The sequence below is a fragment of the Haemorhous mexicanus genome, chromosome 18 (genome assembly GCF_027477595.1).
Source record: "Haemorhous mexicanus isolate bHaeMex1 chromosome 18, bHaeMex1.pri, whole genome shotgun sequence".
NCBI lineage: Eukaryota > Metazoa > Chordata > Aves > Passeriformes > Fringillidae > Haemorhous > Haemorhous mexicanus.
In genome coordinates, this window is record NC_082358.1 from 8,993,488 (window position 1) to 9,017,001 (window position 23,514).

At 49.8% G+C, this 23,514-nt stretch overlaps 2 protein-coding genes and 1 long non-coding RNA gene across 6 annotated transcripts in view; 1 reads left to right on the forward strand and 2 right to left on the reverse strand.

Moving 5' to 3' along the window:
- Nucleotides 1–1,232: 1,232 nt before the first annotated feature.
- On the reverse strand, nucleotides 1,233–17,183 carry STMN3 (stathmin 3). The gene is made up of 5 exons (XM_059862640.1): nucleotides 16,936–17,183; nucleotides 7,322–7,417; nucleotides 6,807–6,982; nucleotides 6,135–6,326; nucleotides 1,233–5,652 (listed from the first exon to the last, which is right to left on the reverse strand). The coding sequence occupies exons 1-5, from the start codon at nucleotides 16,952–16,954 to the stop codon at nucleotides 5,593–5,595; spliced, it is 543 nt and encodes a 180-aa protein (XP_059718623.1). The 5' UTR covers nucleotides 16,955–17,183; the 3' UTR covers nucleotides 1,233–5,592.
- A 2,446-nt stretch (nucleotides 17,184–19,629) lies between these two features.
- LOC132335774 (uncharacterized) lies at nucleotides 19,630–21,084 on the reverse strand. The gene is made up of 2 exons (XR_009488728.1): nucleotides 20,303–21,084; nucleotides 19,630–19,847 (listed from the first exon to the last, which is right to left on the reverse strand). It is a non-coding gene; the product is annotated as an uncharacterized LOC132335774 (long non-coding RNA).
- Nucleotides 21,085–21,089: 5 nt separating this feature from the next.
- The window catches only part of RTEL1 (regulator of telomere elongation helicase 1), a 45,077-nt gene continuing 42,652 nt past the window's right edge, over nucleotides 21,090–23,514 (forward strand). For all 4 annotated transcript variants that reach the window (XM_059862604.1, XM_059862608.1, XM_059862605.1 and 1 more), the window contains exons 1-3: nucleotides 21,090–21,180; nucleotides 21,718–21,838; nucleotides 23,295–23,493. In XM_059862604.1, the coding sequence (XP_059718587.1) occupies nucleotides 21,737–21,838; nucleotides 23,295–23,493 (301 nt within the window). In that variant the 5' untranslated portion in view covers nucleotides 21,090–21,180; nucleotides 21,718–21,736. The remainder of the gene's footprint in view (nucleotides 21,181–21,717; nucleotides 21,839–23,294; nucleotides 23,494–23,514) is intronic.

Genomic DNA, 23,514 nt, shown 5'->3' on the forward strand with positions numbered 1-23,514 from the left:
TAGGAGGTGACCATGCTTGGTCTCATCAATATATCTCGAATTGTCTGGCACCAAGGTCCGTGCCTGTTTTCCTAAGACAAATGCAGGGGTTTACTTTGCTACATCCATGTTTTAGAAGAGCCTGGGATAGTGGGCTGTATCAAATATCAGAGGAAAAGGGAGCAATGCTGCGTTTGCACTCAGGTTGTTGTGTCCGGAATCAGGAAGGTCAAGATGCAAAAATAGAATTCCTGTTTGTGCGGGCAGCAGCATCCTGAGGACACGTGGGAAAAGCATCAGGCATGGGCTGCTTGCCACTGCCACCACCGTGATGGCCCCAGCACTGTCCTGGCACTGTCCTCCTGGCACTGTCCTCCCTGCCCTTACAGAACACTGCCCTGGGGATTAAAATTAAATTCCCTCCTGCCTTCCCCTCAGTTTTTCTCCTTATGCACCGAGTGCTGCTGAGCTCTGGGCAAAGTCTCCCATACTGGTTATTTTGATGGGATCACAAGATGTGGGACAGCCCAGGAGGATGCTGCCATTTCAATATCCCCTCAAGGACAAGGAGGACAGTGGCCAGTGACACTGGGCACCACTTGTGATGGCAAAAGCCCTCCCCACAAGGCAAGTGGGGGAACCTTTCCCCAGCAGCAAGGAAAGCAGCCAGGCACCCTCTCCCACATGTCCTTGAGGATTATGAACTTCCCTGTTTTCAGCTGCAGCTTTTGGGCATTTTTGTGCACCTGGCTCCAGGGATGAGATTGGCAGCATTGGCCATGCAGGGTCTCATGGGTTGGGGTCCATCTCTCTGAGGACTGCAGCTCTGCTCCTTCCCACTCTGTCCAGCCCAGGCTGGATCCTTTCTCAGGAAAAGCTCATGAAGGAAACATTGGATATTTTAATAAAGAAACTCATGTGGTTTCTAGAGCTGCACTTGTATTTGTAACTGTTTTATATCTTTTTTGATCTTCCTGTGTAAGGACTTTGCACACCCTCACTCCCAGCCACAGGGGGTGGCAGCAGGACCCTCATTAAAGCATTTTTTACATTGTCCCTCTGAGAATGGTGATAAACTGTCAATTTTTGCCTCTTTTATACTGTGTGAAAAAGCAGTCGCTGAGCATTCAGAGGATTAAGGTCTATTTTTGTTAACTCTTTAGGTCAATTTTCTGTTTAATGCTGTTTATTGGTATTCTCACAATACAAAGAGAAGCCTTGCAACTAAAACAACCCGGAGAGAGACGGACACATACGGTTTCATACCAACTTTATTTCTTTTTTTTTTCCTTTATTTTTTTTCATGATCACTTCTTTTGCACAACAACAACCTCAAGTTGACAATGAAATGCACGTGGCAGACCAAAGGGAACCGGACAAGGCTCTGTTAGGGCTGGAAAGTCTTTCCATGACACCGTGCCAGCTCCCCACCCAGCACAAGGGATGTAACCCCAGCTGTGGCAGGAGGAGCACATCCTCCCCGGGGTGACAGCTCAGCCCTGTGCCCACACAGTCATCTTCCAACCCTCTCCCGCAGCCACGGGCCAGGTGTTCCTCCCGGGGTGCACAGCTGCCTATCCCGACTCCATACTTTGGTACTTTCCATTTCAGAGCACTTTAGAGACGTGGAGGCATCGGCTCTCCCGTGGCCCCCGTGGGGAGGGAGCATCTATGTCCCCTTGTCAAAGGGTGTGGGAAACTGAGGCACAGAGCATGCCAGGGCAGGGATGCCCAGCTGTCCCCTGCGTCCCTGCACCCCGGGGACCACGGGGCACCCACACATAGGCATGGGCCAGTGCCCCTCTGCTGCTTTACTTAAAGACAACTGACTACAAAGGTGGAGTTTATTGGTCTTACTATGTCATCTCGTCCCTAGCATGGAGAGTAAGAAATCTCTAGCACCGTAAACAGCCATTCCCTGACTCATTTCAAGTGGTATCAGAGTGAAGGTGCATATATTGTTTCCACGGATGCGTTTCTGTGCGCGTGTGCACAGCCGGGTGCACAGCCACTGCCAGGAGGACAGGAATGCCATGGGAGGGATAGAACAAACCCCATGAGACAGGATTGCAGAGCCAGAGCCAGAGAGTCACACTGGGCTAAGCTAAAGCAAGCAAGCTGAAGTTTACATTTGAAAGGGAGCAGCAATACCGACCTACCCCCGAGGTAGGATGCATGCAACTCCTCAACTCCCACCGGCCCTGGAAGGTCAGCTCAAAGGGAACCCCACAACTGGGTTAGAGCAAGATTTTTTAATGACTCCAAAATAATAAGACAAAGAATAGGCTCAGTCCAGAAGCAGTCAGAGGGGCCAGCATCCTTGGAATTGCCTATTTACAGGCAGAGGTGAGCCCTGCTGTGTGGAATAACGTGGGCACAGAGCTGTAGTTTGGGCTGTTGTGCCTTTCCTACAGCTTCACCAATCGCCCGGCTGTTGGTGCCAGCTGGAAGCTCATTTTAGCTTCAGCTCCTCATTCTTGCCCAAATCAAAGGCTCTTCTCCAGGAGGGCTCTTGGAAGGCCTGTGCATGCACATAATGGTGTCACCCTTCTGGCTTTCCTCCCTCACACTGCTGCCACACTTGAGGTCCAGGCAGGGATGCCGTGGGTCCCCTGAGGATGCTTCCCCTACAAGGCACATTCCCATGTCCATATGATGCTGCTAAAATGGGGCTGAAAACTGTTGGTTCAGAACTCTATTCATAAACACCTTCAGGGATCAGTGGAGACCTCAAACCCCACAGTAAGGAAGGTGACCCCAAGAACTGGGGGGGTTGCATGCCGTGTCCACATCCATGGTACATGGGAATGCTCCATGAATGACATAGGCTGGGGCAGGAATGACATAGGCTGGGGCAGTAAGGATGTTAATGAGGATACTTAATTAGTCTCATTTGAGGCATGAAGTAGGCAGCTGCACATAGCCAATAGCATGAAGGGATATGGGAAGGCATGGAATAACCATGATCCTGGCCCATGCCACGTGCTGCAGGTTGGGCACAGTGCTACATGAGCTCCTGGCCACGATGGGTTTGGAGCAGTGGGCGGACACCCCTCATCCAGCCAACACTGTGCAGCCAAAGCAGTCACACATTTCCCTGATAGTGCCCAGTGGCACTGGACAAGCTCCTGAACATCCCTACTCCATCCACCTGCACCAGGCAAACGTGGCTCCTGGACACGTAAAGCCTCTGGCCTCACAGCTGAGGCTGTTTCCTTGGCAGCTCCCTGACATTACCCATGCACAGCTCTTCCTGCACATCCCTGCTCCTCCCTGCAGGAGCTTCTCCTGCAGTAACACATTTCCCAACCATATCCACCGTCCCTCACTGCACCAACCTGATGGAGGGGAGAAAAATTAGTTTCCCAGTGCTCACACCTGCATGAGCACCATCTGCCAGGCCATTCTGCACTTGCTATGGGAATTTTTGCCAGGAAAAGCTATTGCAAGAATAAGTCTCCACTTGAGACCCATCTGGGCTCCAGGGAGGGGGAAGAGAGGGACATAGGGCAGCACAAGGGACCGAGAGGGAAGATCCAGGCAGGAATTGAGCCTGGAGACTCAGGAGCTGTTTGGGAGGATGGCTCTGACTGGCACAACCTGTTACAGCTCTCTTCCAGCACATGCTAAACCTGACAGATCCTCCAGCTTCTGCAGGTTGCAGGAAACCACCTGGAACCTCCACACAAGGAGGTTTAGATCAATACTAAATTACATGTACTAGAATTGAAGCATCACCTCTATTCTTCCTCTCAGCCCTTCCTTGTCCTCCCAGGACGAGGAGCAGCCGTCCCCGCTCTCACTGCCCTGCCTGCAGGACTCGGCTGCCTCCAGCTCCCAATTCCATCATTTTCCAGCTGCTCTCTGCTCCAGCATCCCACTGGCACCCTGCCTTCACCTGGCCCAGCCTCCGACTCCTTCTGAGCCCCCAGGAGAGAGTGAAAATGGCAATTTCTCTTGTTTTCAACTCTTGCTCATGAGTACAACATTTCTGATAATAATAATCATAATAATCATAGTACTAAAAACAGTATTTACAACAAGCTCCAGGTCAGAATTACACACCAAGCAAACACTCAGCACCACAGAGAGTAGGACAGGGTTAATATCTTGCAGATACCTTCTCAGATCCCACCAACGTGGGACACAGACATTTGACAGTTTCAACCATTTCTTACACACAAACATTTCATTTAAATTACTTTTTAAATTTTTTTTTTAAACTTTTTAAAATTTCTCGTCACTATATGGATGAGGTGATGCTGGCGGTGATGCCGCGCTCTACACAAATGCTCATCTAAGACAGCTGCTACTATAAACTGATCGTTAGCTACTGTTAAGAAATTCAACCCTCAGTTTCCTTCTTTGCCCTAAATCTAATTTTCTTTTGTCACTGACAGCTCAGGAGCTTTCTAACAGCCCTATTGTCCCCCTAGACCAGGAGGAGGGCTTTGGGAGTAAGGTAGCCCTTCCTTTTAGGAGCAGAGTCCCCTGACATCAAGCCATGACCATGGAGGGATCTCTCCCACATACAGCTGGGAATTCAGTGGAGATCAGAAGAGGGCCCCAGGATTTGGTCTCCAGCAATCTGCCCAGTAATGGCCCCAAAGAGCCACATCCATCACTGGAAAGGATTCTTCTGTTCACTAAAAGGCAATTTCACAACCATGCACCATCTTTGTTGGATTTGCTTTCCTAGCAGAGTGGAATCCTATTTGGTGGGAGCACTGGGGAGCCCACAGAGGACTGAGGATCTCTCCCAAGGCTCCCACGCAGCTGGAAATGCAGTCATCACCCACAGCTCTCCCATGCAGAGCAGCCAAGACCTCTCAGTCCCCGCTCAGCTGGGGAGAGGGTGGCTCAGTGGCCAACCAGGGCATCAGGCAGTGCCCACCGTGACAGGGACTTGCCGTGATGTGGCACCTGGCACAAAGCTTTGGGTGGAGCCCCTCAGCTGCTTCCACACGGGTTCTCAAAAATCACCCAAAGATGAAGACTGTGGTCACTGCCTACCTGGGCTGGCTCTGAAGGCAGCCAAAAGATGGGGGTTCTGCACACTGCAACTCATGAGCCATCCATCCCTCTCCTTCCTCTCTCCTACCATGGGCAAACAGGGGACTGCTCCCTATTTTACTTCACACACAGAAATTATCACTTATTTCCCATTTTTCTGAAGCTGATATTTGGCTCAGAGCAAACAACAAGAAGAGGAAAAGCCCCGGATAAGAAATCCGTATCTCTGTGACACTGGTGGTTGAATTTATTAATATCTTTGTTTGGTTTTTTTTCTTTACATCCGTTTAAGAAATATTTTTTTTTTTTAAAAAAGGACAAAACCCTCCAAAGAAGCTGTTTGATTGGCTGATCGACTGATTGATTCTCTATTTGATGTGAACTAGTTGCTATTCTGCTTAGAGGTCCCTATAATCTGTGAATCCCCACAAGCACTGACGATTAGGGATGCAGAGAGAAGCGTGTAGCTGGGGGATGAACACCGGGGAGGGGGGATGGAGAACGGAATGTCGCGTCTAGACAAACAAAATAAAATGTGTTGGTTGGTCGACTGGTTGGTTTGTTAACAGGAATCAGGTGCTAGATGTGTAGAAAAGCCCTTTATCCAGAGATCTCCTCCCGCTGTTCCTTGTTCCTGCGGACCTCAGCCGCGTGCAGTTCCTGCAAAGACGGGAGAAATTACACCGGGCTAGCACGCTCTGCTCTTGTGATCAGTATTTTCCTCCTGCACACAGGATTTGCATCAGACATAAAAAGAGACCAGTTTCTCATCCAAAACATCCTGAGGGTGGGGGGTTACACCTGCAAGGAGTAAAGGATCATCTGTGGGAGCTTGGAGGTGATGGAACCTCCAGCAAATATGCTCCTGGCTCCTCTCTAATGCAAAACCCTTCAGCCACACATCCCATGGTGGGCCTGACACTGTGGACTCGCACTTATCAGGATTATCCAGGCTATATTCTCTACTGACCTTGAAGGTCATAACCCCCCTCCTCATGCTGCTCTGGAGCAGAGCTCGTCCTCAGCAACCACCACCAAGGAGACACCCTGTCCCTTGCACCCATCACACTGGGACCAGACCCCATTTTTCCGTAAGGATCAGCACCCCCAGCCCCCAGCCCTGTCCCGGGGGTCCCACTCGCCTTCTCGCGGAGCCGCTCCCTCAAGGCAGCAAGGTGTGCCTCACGGATCTCCCTGCTCAGCTCCATCTTGTAGTTGAGCTTCTCCTCGGCCAGGCGGCTGAAGTTGTTGTTCTCCTCCAGCGCCTTGTGCAGCACCTCCCGCTCGTGTTCCCTCTTCTCCGCCAGCTGCTTCAGCACCTGCGCCTCCTGGGTCTGCCAGGGGATGGGGTGAGGCCACCGAGAGGCTCTTCCAGCCCTCATCTCCCCAGAGAGGCTTCCTGACTCCCTCCTCTGCTCAAACCATTCTACCACCCTCCCTCCACCCCATAATACAATCTTCTTGCTTGAAGGATACTTTTGGTGCCTTTTTCCTGCTATCATAGAATTATCTAGGTTGGAAAAGCCCTCTGAGATCACTGAGAACAGTTCCCCCAGCACTGGCCAGCCCACCACTAACCCATGTCCCCAAGTGCCTTGGTGATCACGTGGTGATGATGAAGATGGAGTTGAATTTCCTGCCTAAATCACACTGCAGAACCTCACTCCATGATTCCTGTGTCTCACCTGACAATTTACAGTGGAATAACAAGTGTCAGAACACTTCCCAGCTGGTTTAGATAAATCCTGCTGACTTTTAGGGTTTGGTGGAATTAGTAGCAGAAAAGTCACTGCTTCTACAGGACATCTCCTTACCTTTCTCCTCTCTTCTGCAGCCTCCAGCCTCCTCTGCAGCTCCTCCAGGGACAGGTCCTTCTTCTTGGGAGGGGAGGAAAGGATTGGGCTCTCAGGAGATAAATCTGAAGGGGACTTCAGGATCACTTCGAAGCTCTGGCCTGATGCCCTCTTATCCAGCTGCTTCACCTCCATATCTTTGTGGGGAAAAAAAACAGTGACTCTGCAAACCTGTGCCATTCAGGAGAGTGACCTGAGGTCATCAAGCTCCTCATACAGGAATTAGGATTTTCCCATGTCCTGATCTGGGTGATTTTGTTTCATCTCCAGAATTTCTTGATTAGTGATCACCTTCATTCTCTCCATGCAAATGCGATTAATTTAAAGTCATGGCATAATTACAGAAAGGTCACATTGCTGTTAATAACTTGTATGTCACCCTTGCATGAAGCAGAGAGACTCTGACTCTGGCAAGCTCTCACATTGCCTGTGGGAGAACAATCCAGACACTGCTGGAGTGGGAGAAGGTTACCTACCTCCATACTGGTAGATGGTGTTGGGATGGGGCTGGGTGTGGAAACAGGAGCAGATGAGGGAGAGCAGAGACAGCTCCTTCATTTTCTCCTTGTAGGCTGAAAAATATGAAAAAGCCATGAGAGAGATTCTAATGGCAACAGCATCTCTTTTTCATGGAGAAATTAAGCAAGTATCCCATTTGCAGCTATCAGACTCTATGGGGGCTTTTCCATGCTGACAGGAAATCCCACTTGCAGCTACCAGACTCTGTGGAGATGTTTTCAGGCTGCCATAGCTTGCCAAAAGGTCCCCAAGGAGTGCCTGATTTAGAGCAGCCTAAATTAGCTTCCAGTGTGGCAAATGTTATGGGAACACACAGAGCAGGGATTTAAGACATCCAGGAGTAAAGTTTCTGTGCAGGGTTTTCCCTCCAAAGGAGCTGGGAGCTGCAGCCTGTGTAGTTAAACATGTTGGGACAGTTGCCCCACCCTTTCTCTGGAAGTGGAATTTCCAGTCTCTGAGATGAATGATGCCCACTGACACCTGGAAACATTGCTCAATCCCTGGCCAGCTGGGAATATTTCCCAATTCAGCATTTCTGAGGTGAGAGTGAAGAGGCAGGAGGAGGTCAGCAATGTGGAGAACTAAGGGGCATTTGAGTGATGAAACTGTTCAGGCGCCCTGGAACCAGGAGAAGAGCTGGACCCCAACTTCACAAGGTACCTCCTGCCCTGCAGCAGCAGGTCAGGGAGGATGTGGGTGGATTCTGCCACCACCGTGGCCCACACAGGCAGAGGTTGGCACAGTCTGTGACCACAATTACAGTCACCGTCAGTGATCCTGTCCTTCTGTTAAGGACAGCAAACACTCAATCCTTTCCAGCTCTGCTGCTGTGAGCCCTCCAGTTTGCTCATTGTTCCTGGGACTGGAGGATGCACCACAGCATCCTCGGTGACCACAAGTGCTGCCCCAACACAGATTGCAGCAATCTGCTTCTGGGGTAGTCTTCACCTGTATCTTTGGAGTTCAGCACATTTAAGACAGTGAACTGTTTGCACACTGCTGACAAAGAACCTCAGAATAGAAGGAGTTGAAGCCAGTGAGGTGCTCTGTCAGGCTGTCACATTCTTTATCACATCAGTGAAACCCTCACAGCATCACTCCTATGAGTCAGGTCAGCAGCTGGGGCTCAGCACTGGGTGCTGCTGCCTCATGGGTCCTGTGAGGCTCTGTCCTGGGCTGGCTCCTTGGGTGGCACCCAGGCTCATGGGGACAGTGCCTTCATGGCTGCATGTCCTGACAAACCAGCCCTGAGTGTCCTTGTGCTGCCTCTCCTCCTGCCCTGCCACAGGCACAGGCATTCTGCTGTCCTGCCTTGGCTCTGCCTCTGGATTCCCCACACATCCTGCTGCTTCTGGCCTTGGTTTGTCCCCTCTGTCCTGAGCTCATTTCATGCTCCAGCCAGAGGCAACTCTGCAGCTCAGCTTCCAATGCCACCTTCAGAGCAAGACCCTCCCCTGGGCCAGGACAGGGAAATCCCCAGAACTTTGTGATCTGAAGAGGCATTGGACACAGAATAATTCTGAAAAAAGTAACATCCTGTGTATCACGTGCCCTTAGGAACATCTTTCAGGTATTCTCCTCTGCCTTCCCACAGCTAACTGGGTGGGGAAACCTCTGCCATTTTCATGCTTGCACTGATTTTTCCTCCTAGGCACAGAACTTCATCATAATTAGCACCCATCTTTTGCTAAACCACTGTCCCTGAAGCTCAGATCTTTACTGAAAACTTTTTTAGCTTGCTGCCCATTTGAACCTCCTGCCCAGTCCTGCTGTTAAATGTAAACCAAATAGGAATAGTTTACACCAGCAGTGGCAGCCAGACATCTTTGATTTTGTTCTTAATGAAAAAAACCTCTGGAGAGCCTCTGAGAGGCCCAAAGTCGTGGCTTGGAGCAGGAAGCTAATGCAACTCCTAATGTGCTGCCAAGAGCCCTGAGGAAGATCCCTGGGAATAGATGAGAGACATTATCATTTATTATCATTTAGACATTCTCATTTAATACAAACAAACCAGTCAACAAGGTCGTTGCTCCACCATTATGTCTGATCCTGGGTGAAACCAAGGCATGAGGCAGATGTGCCACACCCCCGACCTCCTCATTTAATTCAATTTAATTGTCTGACAACACCTGTCACAGAGCACAGTGCTTTGTGTTTCACGACTCGGGCTGCCGCACCCGCACTGGGTGCAGGTGATGCCATGCTGCATCCCCTGCCTTTCAGGAGCTTTGCCGTGCTGATTTCACAGCTGCCTCCATTCCATCGGGATCTCCCCTGTGCTGCTTTCCCTCCTGCAGAGCAAACTGACCGTCCCTGACTGTCAATTGAAACGAAGAGGAGCAGGAGGACAAAAGGCCAGGGCTGCGGCAGGGCCGCGCTGGGCGCTGGAAGCGCTCTGTGTCCTTCCCCCACCTGGAGCCCGCAGATGCCATTAGCGGCACACGGGGCCGGGGATCGGCGGGGGAGGGTCCCGAGCAGCCCCCAGTGCCGGGGAGGAGCGGGGGAAGCAGCGGGAAGGCGCCGCGGACCGAGCCCCCGGAGCCGCCGGGGCTGCGCTGCCCGGCCGGAGCTGTCCCGTCAGGACCGGCACGGCCCGGACCCCGGCCGGAGCTGTCCCTTCAGCACCTCCGCGGGGCCGGCATGAGAGGGGGAAGGACTGACTCCTGAAGAAATTGTAGAATCATAGGAGCACAGAATCGTCACAGCTTTGTTGGGATTGGAAAAGCTCTCCAAGATCATCAGGCCCAAGTGTTCCCCCAGCACAGCCAAGCCCACCACTAAACCATGTCCCCAGGTGTCCATCTACATGGCTTTTAAATCCATCCAGGGATGGTGACTCCACCTGGTCCCTGGGCAGCCTGTGCCAAGGCTTGACAGCTGTTTCGGTGAAAACATTTTCCTAATGTCCAATCTAAACCTCCCCTGGCACGGCTTGAGCCATGTCCTCTTGTCCTGTCACTTGTTAATTGGGACAGGAGCCTGACCCCCAGCTGGCTGCACCCTCCTGTCAGGGAGTTGTGCAGAGTGAGAAGGTCCCCCCTGAGCCTCCTCTTCTCCAGGCTGAGCCCCCACAGCTCCCTCAGATACTCCTGGTGCTCCAGCCCCTTCCCCAGCTCTGTTCCCTTCTCCGAACACAGTTCAAGCCCCTCAATGACATTCACATCCTGAGGACCCCCTGCTCCATGCCCTGAGAGCTGCATGGATCCCTGAAAGCCCCACACATGTGCCCCAGAGCCAGCAGTTATACCTGTGGGACACAGGAGCATCACAGTGGTGGCCTTGTGCTCATGACACATCCTGTGACAAATAATTGTTTTATCAGGCTAAGACAAGAAAAGGCATCCTGTGAGGAGAACTGCATCCTCTGATTCAGTATCTTAAAGAAAGACCCATAACCTCTGGGCTGCTGTTTAGGAACCTGTGAAGTGAAGATCAAACCTGAAGCAAGACTTGGGCTCAATCACAGCTTCTTAAAACTCAGGGGTGAAAGATTGCCAACCTCAGCACTAGAATTTGCTTCAGAAGTATCTGCACTCCCATTTGCAATAGATTTAAGGTTTTGAGGACATATTTATGCCAGTGGACAACACTTGAACCAGGAAAAGACTTGTGGCTGGCCAGAATATGACATGGCCAAGGAGTTCCTTCCCAGAAAGCATGGGTCTAGTGCACAAATGAACATATTTTAAGAACAATTAGACAGGGAATGCTGAACTTTTTGCTTGAGCATCTATTAGCATTTTTACTTCTGTTAACTTAGTAAAAATAAATTCAGCTTGCACTGAGCAAATATTTCATTTCTGTATAAATTAATCTGATTCAGGTCCTCAGGGACTTGATACCAAAGCATTGCTTCAGTCTCAGAGGTGCAGCAAGAACCCTGCCTTGCTGGTGGGCAGAGGATTAGGACAGGCTGCTCACCCAGGATTGACTTACTGACATTTCACTTCTCTTTTAAGGCAAATGCTGCAATAGAAGGACAAATTCAGCTGCAAAATCCATTCTCATTCATTTGTCTCAGCAGCAAATTCATTCACTCTGGTATGGCCTTCATCACTGTGTCATGACATTTCGCTGCTGTCATATCAGAACTGGGGTGAAACATTGCAAATAACTGAGTTGTGTAAACCAAGTAGTGAATAAACTGTAGAAGTTAGAGAAAATGCATCAATGTCTCATCCTCTAAAGTGGAGTGAACTCCCATTTTGTTGGCTTTAGAGGAATTTGAGCAGTGATTAAGCTACAATCCATAAAGGTGCAGTCAGTTCCTCAACTCATATGAACATTTATGCCCTGCAATCAGCACTGATTCTGGTTTGGTTGTATTCCACCCCACGCCCCATAACCAATCAATCTTTATTACATTTTTTCATCAGGAGGTGTCCTGAGCCTTCAGCAAGGCGCCAGGAGGCTCAGGGTGCTCCCAGCTCTCTCTAGCGACTCCTTTCCTGTGCTCCCTCTAGTGCCGCAGGGAACATCCTGCATTTCCATATCCCCTCTGCTGTGCACACCATCGATCCGTGTAAAGTGTTTATCTCCAAGTCAAGCCCTGGAGACATTATCCAGCTGCTCCCCAAGTGCTGGTGGTGCCAGAGATGGAGGAACAGCTGGGAATGGCGTGGTGCAGGAGCAATGGGATTCATTTTCCTGCTCATGATGTGCCTGGATGGTGGGGCTTGAAAACCTATTGTTCATTCAAAAGTTTTGTTCTCTGTTTCCTAAATACATAAAGCTAAACTGCTGCCAGGTTTTGGGGTGGTTTTTAATGGCATCCATCAAAATAGAGGGAAGCCATCTCAGCACAACACTGACATGGCATCAGTCACAGTGAAGCAGAGGCAGAGCAAGGTTAATTTATGGGAAATTTAAATGGATGAGACTGGATGTGCTCTGTCTGATAGCAGGGTCAGAGGAAGGTTATTACAAGAAAATAATTTGGCTTGTGAAGATAACTTTGGAGAAGCAAGAATTGCTTCTGTAATGAATATTATCTCATGCAAAAATAAGAACAGGGCAATTATAAACGTAGTCAAAGCTGAAACAGAAGATGCAGAAGACAGAGACAGAACTGAGACCTCCAGCACAGACTGTAATGCCACACAAACAACAAAAGCAACCAGAGTCCTCAACAAGCCTTGAGGGAACAGCAGATATTCTCCCCTACTACGAATCCTATCAAAAAAAAACTGGCCAGACTTTCAGTCTAATGCATTTCCACGTTCCTGCTCCCCAGCTTCCACAAACAAGTCAGCAGCAGATCTTACAGAGCCAGAAAACACTAATGAGTTTTTCATTTGTTTTTTTTGTTTGTGTTTTTTGAGGGGTTTGGAGGTTTTTTGCCAGCTCAGTAGTTGTAGCCCACACTGGTGGTACAGGGACACCATGAGATCCAGGCTCAGAAGTTGCCATGGGCTCATGTGGAATCATCTATGAGAAGAGGCAGATGTGAGGTTTACTCTGCCTTCTGTCAGACATCTGCTAAACTATTGCCCAGGAATGGTTTCCAATCACCCACCTCCTTCCCCCCAGGTTTTATTGGCAGCTCATGAATGTCACAACAACCCAGGCTGTGCACAGCCAGTGCATCAGCAAATCACTGGAGCTGTGGCACAGGTACATATGGGCTGCTCCCTGGAAAATATCCTGGGAAATCTCCTCTTGCATGGGCTCAGCAACAGAGAAGGGCCCAAGCTGTGGAGCAGAGCCCTGGCTGAAGTGTTACTGCTGGAAAGAGAGAAGCATGGGCTGAGTTGCTTTATAAAGCAGAGGAAGGAACCCAATGGAAGCAGCTAGCCCAGAGTGTTTGTGGATTTGAGGCAAACATGGGTTTGGATGGCCAGGTTTGGGTGAGATAAAGAGCTGTGAAAGAGCTGGGGAGCTGATGAGGCAGCAGCTCATGAGACAGTCAAAGACAGAGCCCAATGCCATGATGTGTCAGGTGTGTGATGTGCCATGATGTGCTCTGTGACCACAGACAGTCATTTGGTCACTTTGTATCTTGGTTTCCTTCCCATTAACTGAGGATTATTGTATTTCCCTATTTTATGGTGGTACTATTTGTATAAACAATTCAGAGGGGATAAGATTCTCTAGTAGGGCAATAATCATGTAGAGGTACCTTGACCAATAAAATAATTATTTGAAAATATGCTGAGCACCTCTTCACCATTTGGGAAGTGCTGAATTGCCACAGCACATGCACATGATGTTTGGTTGCTCTCTGGCTCTTTTGTATTTTCTAAATCACAGCCCATTGGTTTAACTCCCCTCTGGAGGGGAGACTTTAATTTTTTGAAACATAACTCACATCTGGAGGAGTAAAGCCCATGTCAGTAGGACAGCTGGGAGGGATTAGCCAGGTATGCTTTTCCAGTTAATTTAGGGGTCTAGGAGTTTGAATGAGTTTCAGGTCCCCCCAAGGACTGTCATGAAGAATCACTGGCCTCGTTCATCCCTCTGATGCACACACTGCTGTCACAATGGGCTTATCTGCAGCCTTCTGGTTGCAACATCAGACCACTAAATCTCAGCGTTTACTCAAAAGAAGGAAAATGTGTTCATCTGACAAAACAGTGCCTTCACCAGATCTGAACCAACAATGACAGGTTACAAGAAAGGGCTCCTTTGAGATATCTGAAGCATCTTCCCTGAGTCTACATGGTGCCATGGTGCCATGGTGCCATAAAACAAGATATTATTTATATCTTAGAAAGAACAAGTATTTGCTAACTATTTAGATCCCTTGTTTGGATGCACTGGTGGGGAAAAAAAAAAAGCCTACAATAATAGGCTCTTTTGGCATGTGAAACTGAATTCCCAGTAAAGAAACCATAATTTTTTAAGCCCACATAGTCTTCTTCAACAGCCAAATAAAAAGACAATAATTATTTCTTGAGACCACAGAGAGATGAAGAGCTTGATAGAAAGGACTCTGACTCTCTGGAATGGACAGTAGAAATGTCAGGACACGGCCAACACCATATGGTGTCCTTCAATGCCACCCAGAAAAGGGATCAGGGGATAACTCAGAGCTCCATGAAGTCCCTCAGCTATCACATTTCAGCGCAGGATGGGAAAACCTTGGGCTCTGCCAAGGCCCATTTACCATGCCCACTCATGAGGCCAGGAACGCCAACCTGGTGTTTCCTCTTGGCTCCACCCTCCACAGACACGCCGGAGACAGCCGGTGGGGATGTCACCTTCTGCATCCTTTCATAATCTCACGTCCTTTATTCAACCCAGATGCTACAAACTGTGCGGGGAGTTCCGTAGCCCTGCAGAGCCCAGGCAGGCCGGCCCGCGGTGCACAAAAGCACAAAGCTTTGTGCGGATGCTGCGGGAGGAGGTGCGGGGGCTCTGCCCTGCCAGGGCTGCCCGGCAGCGGGGCCGGCACCGCAGCCCCGCCGGCACTGAGCATGTGCCGCCCATCCCGCAGCTCCCGCACCCAAAACAGCCCCCGGGGCCACGAGAAACCGCCCGAGGGGACAGGGAGAAAAGAGAGAGGGCAGCCAGGCTCGGCGGAGCAAGCCCTGCTTCTTTTCATCTCGAGGATTTGGTTGTTTGTTTAAACAAACCGAGCAGATCTTCCCGAGGGGGATAAGCCCCCGGGCAAAAGCCGCAGACTGCAGCTGCCCTCCCCTCGGCACGGAGCGGATTTTGCTGGGAATAAAGAAGGAAATAATGAAGAAAGCAAACAAGACTCATTCCTTAATTGAAGGATTCATAACTCTTTTTCTCCTGCCTTTCCAGGCTGCTCTCCATTGCTGCTGTACGAGCTGTGGGCGATGGGGAGATGGGGAGCTGCTCCTGCAAAGGCAGCTGGGCGAGGCTCAGCCCCGACCCTCCCTTGGCACACAGCGCCCTATTCTCTTCCCTCCTGCCAGCTTCCCATGACTTCCTACTCCTTGAAATTGCTTCTCTGCTTGATCTGAGTCACAAGGAAGCCCCATTACACGCTTCTTCATGATCTTAAGTCTCTTTAACAGTAAAACTGCATCTTTGGGAGAACGAGATGTGCTGTGAGCATGCAGTGGGCTGGGAGGGTGAGAATGCACCAACTGGAAATCGCATGTTCTGCCTACGTGTGTTTCATCCACCACCTCGTCCATCTCAAGTTCGATGCAACCTTGGTTTAGAGGGCTGGTAAGTCTGAGCCTTCCCTCCCACCCCCACTGTGCAAATGAGGTCCAATCCTGCTCGGCAGGGAAGACAGGAGATGGGTGGCACCTCCCAGGAGTGCACTGCTGCAGACGTTCATTGAGACAGGGATACTCGCAGGAATAGATACAATAGCTGGAGGTTTTCTGTCATAAACACACTTTTACAATGCTGTTTTATGTCTTTAATTGCATGCAAAGCCCACTCAGGATCAGCTGTGCCCTTATACTCCCCCCACATACACACCCCTCCATCCCTCTGTCCTTCTTTCCTCTTGCATTTACTGATCTTTTAAAAGGAGCAAGGAATAGAAAATGCATGGCAGGAAACCTCGGCAAAGGGCAGGCAAAGAAGCAAGAAGTGTTGCCTGGTTTCCTGCGGGCTGGTTTCCTGCCTAGGGGGCACAAAGCACTGCCTGCTCTTCCTTTTTGTCTGTCACTCTTGCTCAGCCCTCCAGCATCTCACTCTCCCCTCCCAAGCCCCTCTTTGTAGGCTGCAGAATTCAGAGTCATTCTAAGAAAAAAAAAAATCGGTTTTCTAAAAGAAAAAGACCCTCTAAACCCACCCACTGTTCATGGTACCATTTCAAGCTTCTCATTCACCCATACTCCCAGTTTCAGCCACTTGAATCCCTCCTTCCCAGTCAAAGGGGGCAAGACAGCTCTTTAGGAAGCTGGACCGAAGCAGCCCAGCATCCTCGGCTGCCATCCTGAAGCCAGACCCGAGCAGGCTCCCAGGCAGCCGCGCTGTGATTCCCGGCACTGCTGCAGGACGGAGGAAGGGCTTCCCTTGCAGCATCTCATTTCACCCAACGCCATCAGAGGACCGCTCCCCTGTAGCATCTTCGAACTAAGAAATGTGAGCTGTGCAGGAAATCTGGGGCTGGGAAGCCCGGAGAATACACAAAAACCCAACCAGGTTCTTCTGGTTGGCTTTGGGGGATTTTTTAGGGCATTACCTAATTAGGCAATACATGATCTTCACAAAACCAAATGTGATTTCTGATTTCCTTACATCCAGCTGCACCGTGTGCAATTTTATCTTAGGAAAAAAAAAAAAAAGCTCTACGACGTTACAAAAATAATATTTAATTGGCACGTAGCAGCATCTTCTAATAGCACAATGAAAAGGCAGCAATACTTTAAATTGGCAAGTTTATCACACGTGTATTCATATTAAAATAAAAAGCCCACCTGCTATCTTGCATCAGAGGGGTGTGTGTATGGGGGAGGAAGGGGAACAATGCTGCCATACCAGCTGCCTCCTCAGCACAGAACTCCCCCGAAACCCACGGGGAAAAAAAAAAAAAACAAACCCAATCCAAACCTTTAGAATAATGATTAAAAAAACATATAAAACTTGATGATTTTAGAAGCGCATTGATGTCAAGCCCCCGAGAAGCCGCCTGTCCTACCTGAGACGGTGCTGGCCATGCTGCGGCGGGAGCGGAGCGTGCTGCAGGAGCGGGAGGGAGCGCAGGAGCTGCGGAGGTGCTGCAATGCTGCGGGGAGGGAGGACTGACTCAGCTGGAGGGGGCTGCAGCCATCCGCGGCGGGGAGAGGCTGGAGCGCCCAGAGAAAGGCGAGGGGTGGAAAGAAAAAGAAGGGTCACTAGTTCAGAATATTAATGAGCGTATCAGGCCTCCGTTCCTGGGTGGCTTTGACGGCAGATCCCTCCCAGGCAAGCCTGCCTGCCAGGAACACAGCCCCACGGCGGGGGGGGGCGAGACACACCCAGCCGGGCGCTGGCAAAAGAGGATTTTTTCCTCCTCTTCCTCCCATTCTTGTCTGCTCGAGATGGACTAAACTGCTTTTTCCCTTGCTGAAAGCAGAATTAAGCAAAATATTTTTTTTTTTTCTTTTTTAATCAGCCATTCCAAGACAGCCTCACCTGCAGGGCCAGGTCGGGGGTCTGGCTTGGCTGGGTTGAGGAGTGAAACCCAAACCCCAAACCTTGCAGCAGCTTTAGGCAAACAGCAAAGGGAGGAGGGATCCCAGCAGGTTTTTAAGTATGGAATTAGTTTTGGTTTTTTTGGTTTTTTTTTTTGTTTTTTGTTTTTTTTTTTTTGCACCAGTACTGAGGCACTAAAGGAACTGCAGTTTGAGGTGGAAACTGCTGTAAAAGTAGAGGAGAAAGAGCAGAATGGAGCCTTTGAATTTCAGTGAGAATTCTCTGGGTTTCTCCTCCACGCTAGGCATCAGAACCTATTTTCTTTTAATTTTCTGTCTGTTTTCTATAATTTCTATCATTTCCATTTTTGGCTATTGCCAGGGGCCAATGCTTCTGTGCTTTTAGAGCACCACACACACACTTGGGAGCAAGGAATCCTCCCAAACCCACACATCTCCTGGCACGCTGCAATGCAGACACTCCCAAACAATTCCAGCTGCTGCAGAGAACCACAGGTTGCTGGAATACCTGCCAGTGCTCTGGCTTGCTCAGGGGTAGAAGCCACAGTAAATTCAGTTAGAAAGACTAGAGATTTTTCTACTTTCCTAATTTTTCCCCAATCTCCCAGTGTCGGAGATTGGGGGAAACATTGTCATAGAAGAAAAATAGAGAAAATGTCTAACTCAGAATAAAATGAACACTATCCACACATTTTCAAAATTTGTTTGCAAGTTTTTTTTTTTTTTTAATGACCTTTAACTGCTCCCTGTTCTGTCCAAGCCTTGTTTTGTAGTTCTAACTCTCTCTACTTTCTCCCTCGATTGGATGTCCAGGACATGACAGGTTATCTTGTGTGTGCTTCAAAACCACCTTTGCCATGATCAGAGGAAGGCAGCCATCCCAGGCACCTGACTGCTGGAATGGTTTCCCCCTTCTGCTCAGGATGAACTCTGGCTTTGATATTCCCAGCAGTCCCAAGACAGTCTGGCTACCTCTCACAACATTCTGGATCTTTTGGCATCAATCCAGCACACATTTTATTCTTTTTATTGAGGAAAGGGTGTGGAATGATTTAAAGGTGCCATGGCCACGTGTTCCACTGGAATACACTGTGTGAGAAACTGGGACCAGATGGAGGGTCAAGGTGGAAAGATGTGTTGTCATTTCCCAGCAGTAAATGGACTGAAAGGCTCTGGACTACCAGGATTAAAAGAAATCAAATAATTTGAGAGGCAAACAAAAAACTCAGAAAGACAACAAATGGCAACTCAATCCTCCTCTATCTGAAAAGGGGTAAATAACCTTCATGCCAACCACAGGAGTTTCACAGATGGCCCTCGTGGCTCTTTTGTCCCATTCCTGAAGATTCCCGTGCCCCTGGCAGCATCTGGATCTCATCTGGAAAGAGAGATCCTGCCTGGGCAGCCTCTGAACAAACATGGCCATTATTCACTTTGCACTTCTGCACAGCACCAGTGTTCCCCTTGCTGGGGTCTCTGGTGTGGTTCAGCCACTTCCCTACAGGGATTAAGGACCATCTTTCACAAGGTGTTTATTTTGCACACTATTTTTTTTTTCCTTGAAAATGAAAAATACTTTATCAAGATCTTAAAACCCAGGAATGAGCAAGAAGTGGAGACAGGCTGGTTCCTCCTGGCTGGGCTGGCAGGGACAGGCTGGGCTGTCACACAACTCTCTGTGCTGCTCGGACAGCTTTGAAATCCTCCCTCTCCAAACTCTGCCTTTGTAAGAACTCAGGGTCTATCCTAGGCAGACAAACACCAAGATGACAATCCAGTGTGAGACCAACACCATTATTTATCATGTCTTTATCCCAACAGATACTGCAGCTTCACTAAACTGCCACAACAAGGATTGTATTTTTCTCTCTAAGCTTACAACACACTTCCTCTGTTGTGTTTTTAGAGGAGGCAGCCTGCAGCCCTGGTCAGGTGAGGTCACTGGTGCAGAGCAGCAGCTCCAGGAGCTGCGGGTGCTGACTCACAGCTGATGCTGGACACGGGCACCTGCTGACTCACAGCCCACTCCTGCCTGGGGCTGGGCACCTCCCAGCTCCCCTCTCCCAGCAGGTGACACTGCTTCTATCAGCAGCACTGAAATAAGGCTAAATAATCTCCTTTGGTACACTATTGATATTGTTCTTCTGTGTGGGAAAGATGTACTTACAGGAAATAACAACAACAGAGTGTTCCATGTATTTAGGAGGAGTTTTAAATTTATTTTTTCTTCCCTTAAGTTATCTCACACTCTCATTTCACAATCTTTACAAAGTAATTTCTGTTGCAGCTTCATCATGCATGACTGGTATCGCAGTAAAGAGTTCACAGTCAGAAGCATAAGCAAAACCAGCTGTTAAATTTTGTGTGGAGCACATGAAGTTCCACAGGAATAACTCAGTGTTCTCCAGCTCATTCCCTGCAATTAAAGACAGTTTATGATGAAGGGAAGTTCAGCTCAAGGAATATAAAGCTTTGCTGGCCACCAAAACAGCAACACCCATGATCTCCCCTGACCCAACACCATGACACAGGAGGCACCACGAGTTTGGGAACAGAACAGACCACACAATGCTTAACTTACATAGTTTAATGTTTGTTCCTTTTAACATCAGAACTGTTCTGCACACAAACAAGCTGCGCAGATGGCCAGGAGTAAAGCATTTTAAAACTACAATTAAAAAAAAAAAAAAAACCACATCCTGTTCTACATCTATGCAGTGACAGCATAGACACAGCAATAAACCACAGAGATGAGTACAAAGTATTTTCTTCCTGCCTTCTCTCTCATCTAGCTGCATGAAACACAGTTTTACAAAATTTGGGGGATACAAGTAAGCCACGCCTAAACGTTTATTAAAATCAGATTCTTACAAATCAGGGTAATCCATTAATCCAGAGTTCATAAGAGTCACACGGCCTGAGCACCTGGAATGACAAAGCCGGTCCTGGATGTGCCTGGATGCACTGGCAGGGGACTGAAGGGTGGGAGCACCGTGCTGCAGAAAAGCCGGCAACAAAGGCGCGGCACATTCACCCCTAACAAAAGAGACCCGTCAGAATTCATTACCGTTCCTAACGCAGGAGCTCAACATAAAGCCACAGAACCCTCCCACCTCAAACGCCGAGGGTTTCACAAAGAATCCCGCCGCGTTCTGCCCTCTCCAGCGAACAGCACCGCCCAAGGGGAGCAGAGCCCAGCACAAAGCACAGCAGGGCCCGGGACACGAACTCTGCCCAAGGGCATCGCTTGTCGCACGTCCTGAGCCCTTCAAAAGGGGACAAACGCCACTCCCGGGGGGCCCTGGCGCGGGAGGACCCCTACAGGGCTGGGAGGCTTTGGAAAGGCAGCTTTTCCCGAGCGAACAGCCGACATTCCGCCTCTCCGGGGCCGAAGCTCGGCCTCCGCCCCGGGGGAAGCGACTGCGGAACCGTCCGGCGGAACCACAGGGCCTGTCTGAGGAGCGGAACCGGCTTCCCTCAGACCTGGCAGCGCTCAAACCCCACGGGGCTTGCGCCGCTCCTGCCCGGGGGCTCCTCACGAGCCGCCCCCAGCCCTGCTCACACCCCGACACCCCGGCCCGGGTTCCACCGGGATCCCCTTGCCCGGGCCCGCCATGGCCGCCACCTTCCCGGCCCGTTACCGCGGCAACGCCGCCGCTCTCGCGAGAGCGCGCGCAGGAAGTGACGCATGGAATGTATGGGTGTGACACGTGACAGCGGCGCGGGGATTCCGAACGGAGCAGCGGGAGGTGAGGGGGCGCCGGGACTCGGGGACACAGCAGTGTGGGGACATGGGGGCACGGGGACACAGCAATGTGGGGACATGGGGGCACGGGGGCACGAGAACCCCGGAGCGCCGGGACACAGGGATATGGGAATCCTGTAGCACAGAGATGCGGGGCTGAGGGGACACGGGGACATGGGGACACAGCAATACGGGGACATGGGAGCCCTGGAGCACAAAGATCAGGGACATGAGGACGCAGGACAAAGCGGAACGGCTGCAGCCTGACTGAGGGCAGGGGTGGGTGCGATACTGGGAAGAAATTCTTCCCTCTTAGGGTGGTGACAGCTCTGACACAGGGTGCCCAGAGAAGCTGTGGCTGTCCCATCCCTGGAAGTGTCCGAGGACAGGGTGGATGGGGCTTGGATCAACCTGGGATAGTGGAAGATGTCCCTGCCCATGGCAGGGGTTGAATGAGGTGAATTTCCAGGTCTCTTTCAGCCCTTTCTTGGCACGATATCACCACCACAGCAGGGTCAGCGCGTTCTGCTCTTCCTTGCAGGCACCTCAGGGAAGGAGCCATGCCCAGGATCACTCTGAACGGGATCACAGTGGATTTCCCCTTCCAGCCCTACCCGTGCCAAGAAGCCTACATGGCCAAGGTGCTGGAATGCCTGCAAAAGGTTAGTGAGTGTCCAACTGTGTGTCATTTCTAACTGTACAAAATGGTTTCTCTAAGAAGAGGTTGTCACAATTCAAGTTTTCTTTATGGGCTTTGTATGCTGCCTTTCCAAATCTTCTCTGACCTTTTACTTGTATTTTTATTTTACTCTGTGGTTATGAAAATGGTGGCTGGTAGGTGGCAGTCAGTAGAAATATAGATGGGATGTTCCTGCCTAAATTGGGAAAAGGAAGAAAGGCTGCTTGTATTCGTGCAGTCTGTCCTTGCCTGGCTGTGTCTGATTACAGAATTATGAATGGTTTGGGCTGAGAGGGACATTAAAGCTCACCTTGTTCCACCCCCTCCCACGGGCAGGGACACTTTCCACTATCCCAGGCTGCTCCAAATCCCATCCAGCCTGGCCTGGGACGCTTCCAGGGATGGGGCAGCCGCACCTTCTCTGGGCACCCTGTCCCAGGGCCTCTCCACCTTACAGGGAACAATTTCTTCCTATTCTCCAATATAAACCTACTCTCTCTCAATAGGAATCCATGCTTCCTTGTCCTGTTCCTACAGGTTCTTGTGAAAAGTCCCTTTCCATGCTTCTTGTAGCCCCCTTCAGAAACTGGAAGGCCCCAGTTAGGTCACCTTGGAGTCTTCTGATCTCTGGGCTGAACAATCCCAGTTGACTCACCCTTTCCTCAGAGGAGGGATTTTATCTTGTCTTGTTAATATTTGGACTATTTGAATACTTTTCTATTTGCTGTGTGAGAGTAGAGTTTTACTGAATGAATGTCAAAATAATAAAATGGTATTTTTCACAGTAATTACCTTTTTTTCCTGGACACATCTTTGTGGGAACCAAAAGATTGTTCTGAGGGACCAAACAAGCTTATTGTGGGAACTTTGGCTTTCCACCATAAGCTCTGGATCACAGTACCTGCTTGCTGCCTCCTCTCATTGAACTCAGTGTTGTGAACTCATGGTATAAATTCCTCTCATACACTTGAGCTCAGCTGCTGCTTTTTTCCAATTTTTAGTATTGCCAACTTAAAATTGTAACATCCTCTAGGTCAGGGTATTCCAAGTGCTGACAAAGTTCTGTGCCTAAACTGATTTGGGATAAAGCCTTAATCCTAAGGGAAACCAGCACTCTTAACTGGGAGTCCCTTTCTGGGCTGGTTTTTCAATAACTTCTCCTATTTTCATGTATTTTATGCTGAAATGTCACACACTCCAAAGGCTCTAAGAGTGGAGAATTGAATTCCTGTGTAAATAAATGTGATGGCTGGCTCTGGGTTTTTGATTGAACTTCATTAAGTTAATTAGAGGGTCTTACAGGCTGATTAGACCTCGTGTGTGGGTGTTCCTTGGTGGGGCTGCCAGCTGATGTTTGTTCCTGGGCAGAGGACACGCAGTGCTGCACCAAGACCTGTCCTGCTAAACCCCTAAATCCCTCTTATTTCTGTCCACCAAAGAAGGTAAATGGCATTTTGGAGAGCCCCACAGGCACAGGGAAGACCCTGTGCCTGCTGTGTTCCACCTTGGCCTGGAGGGAGCACTTCAAGGACACCATCTCAGCCCGGAAAATCGCGCAGCGCATGAATGGGGTGGAGCTCTTCCCTGACAGACCTGTGTCCTCCTGGGGCACTGCTGCCACAGATGGAGATGTCCCAAGTGAGTACCACTACCTCTGCA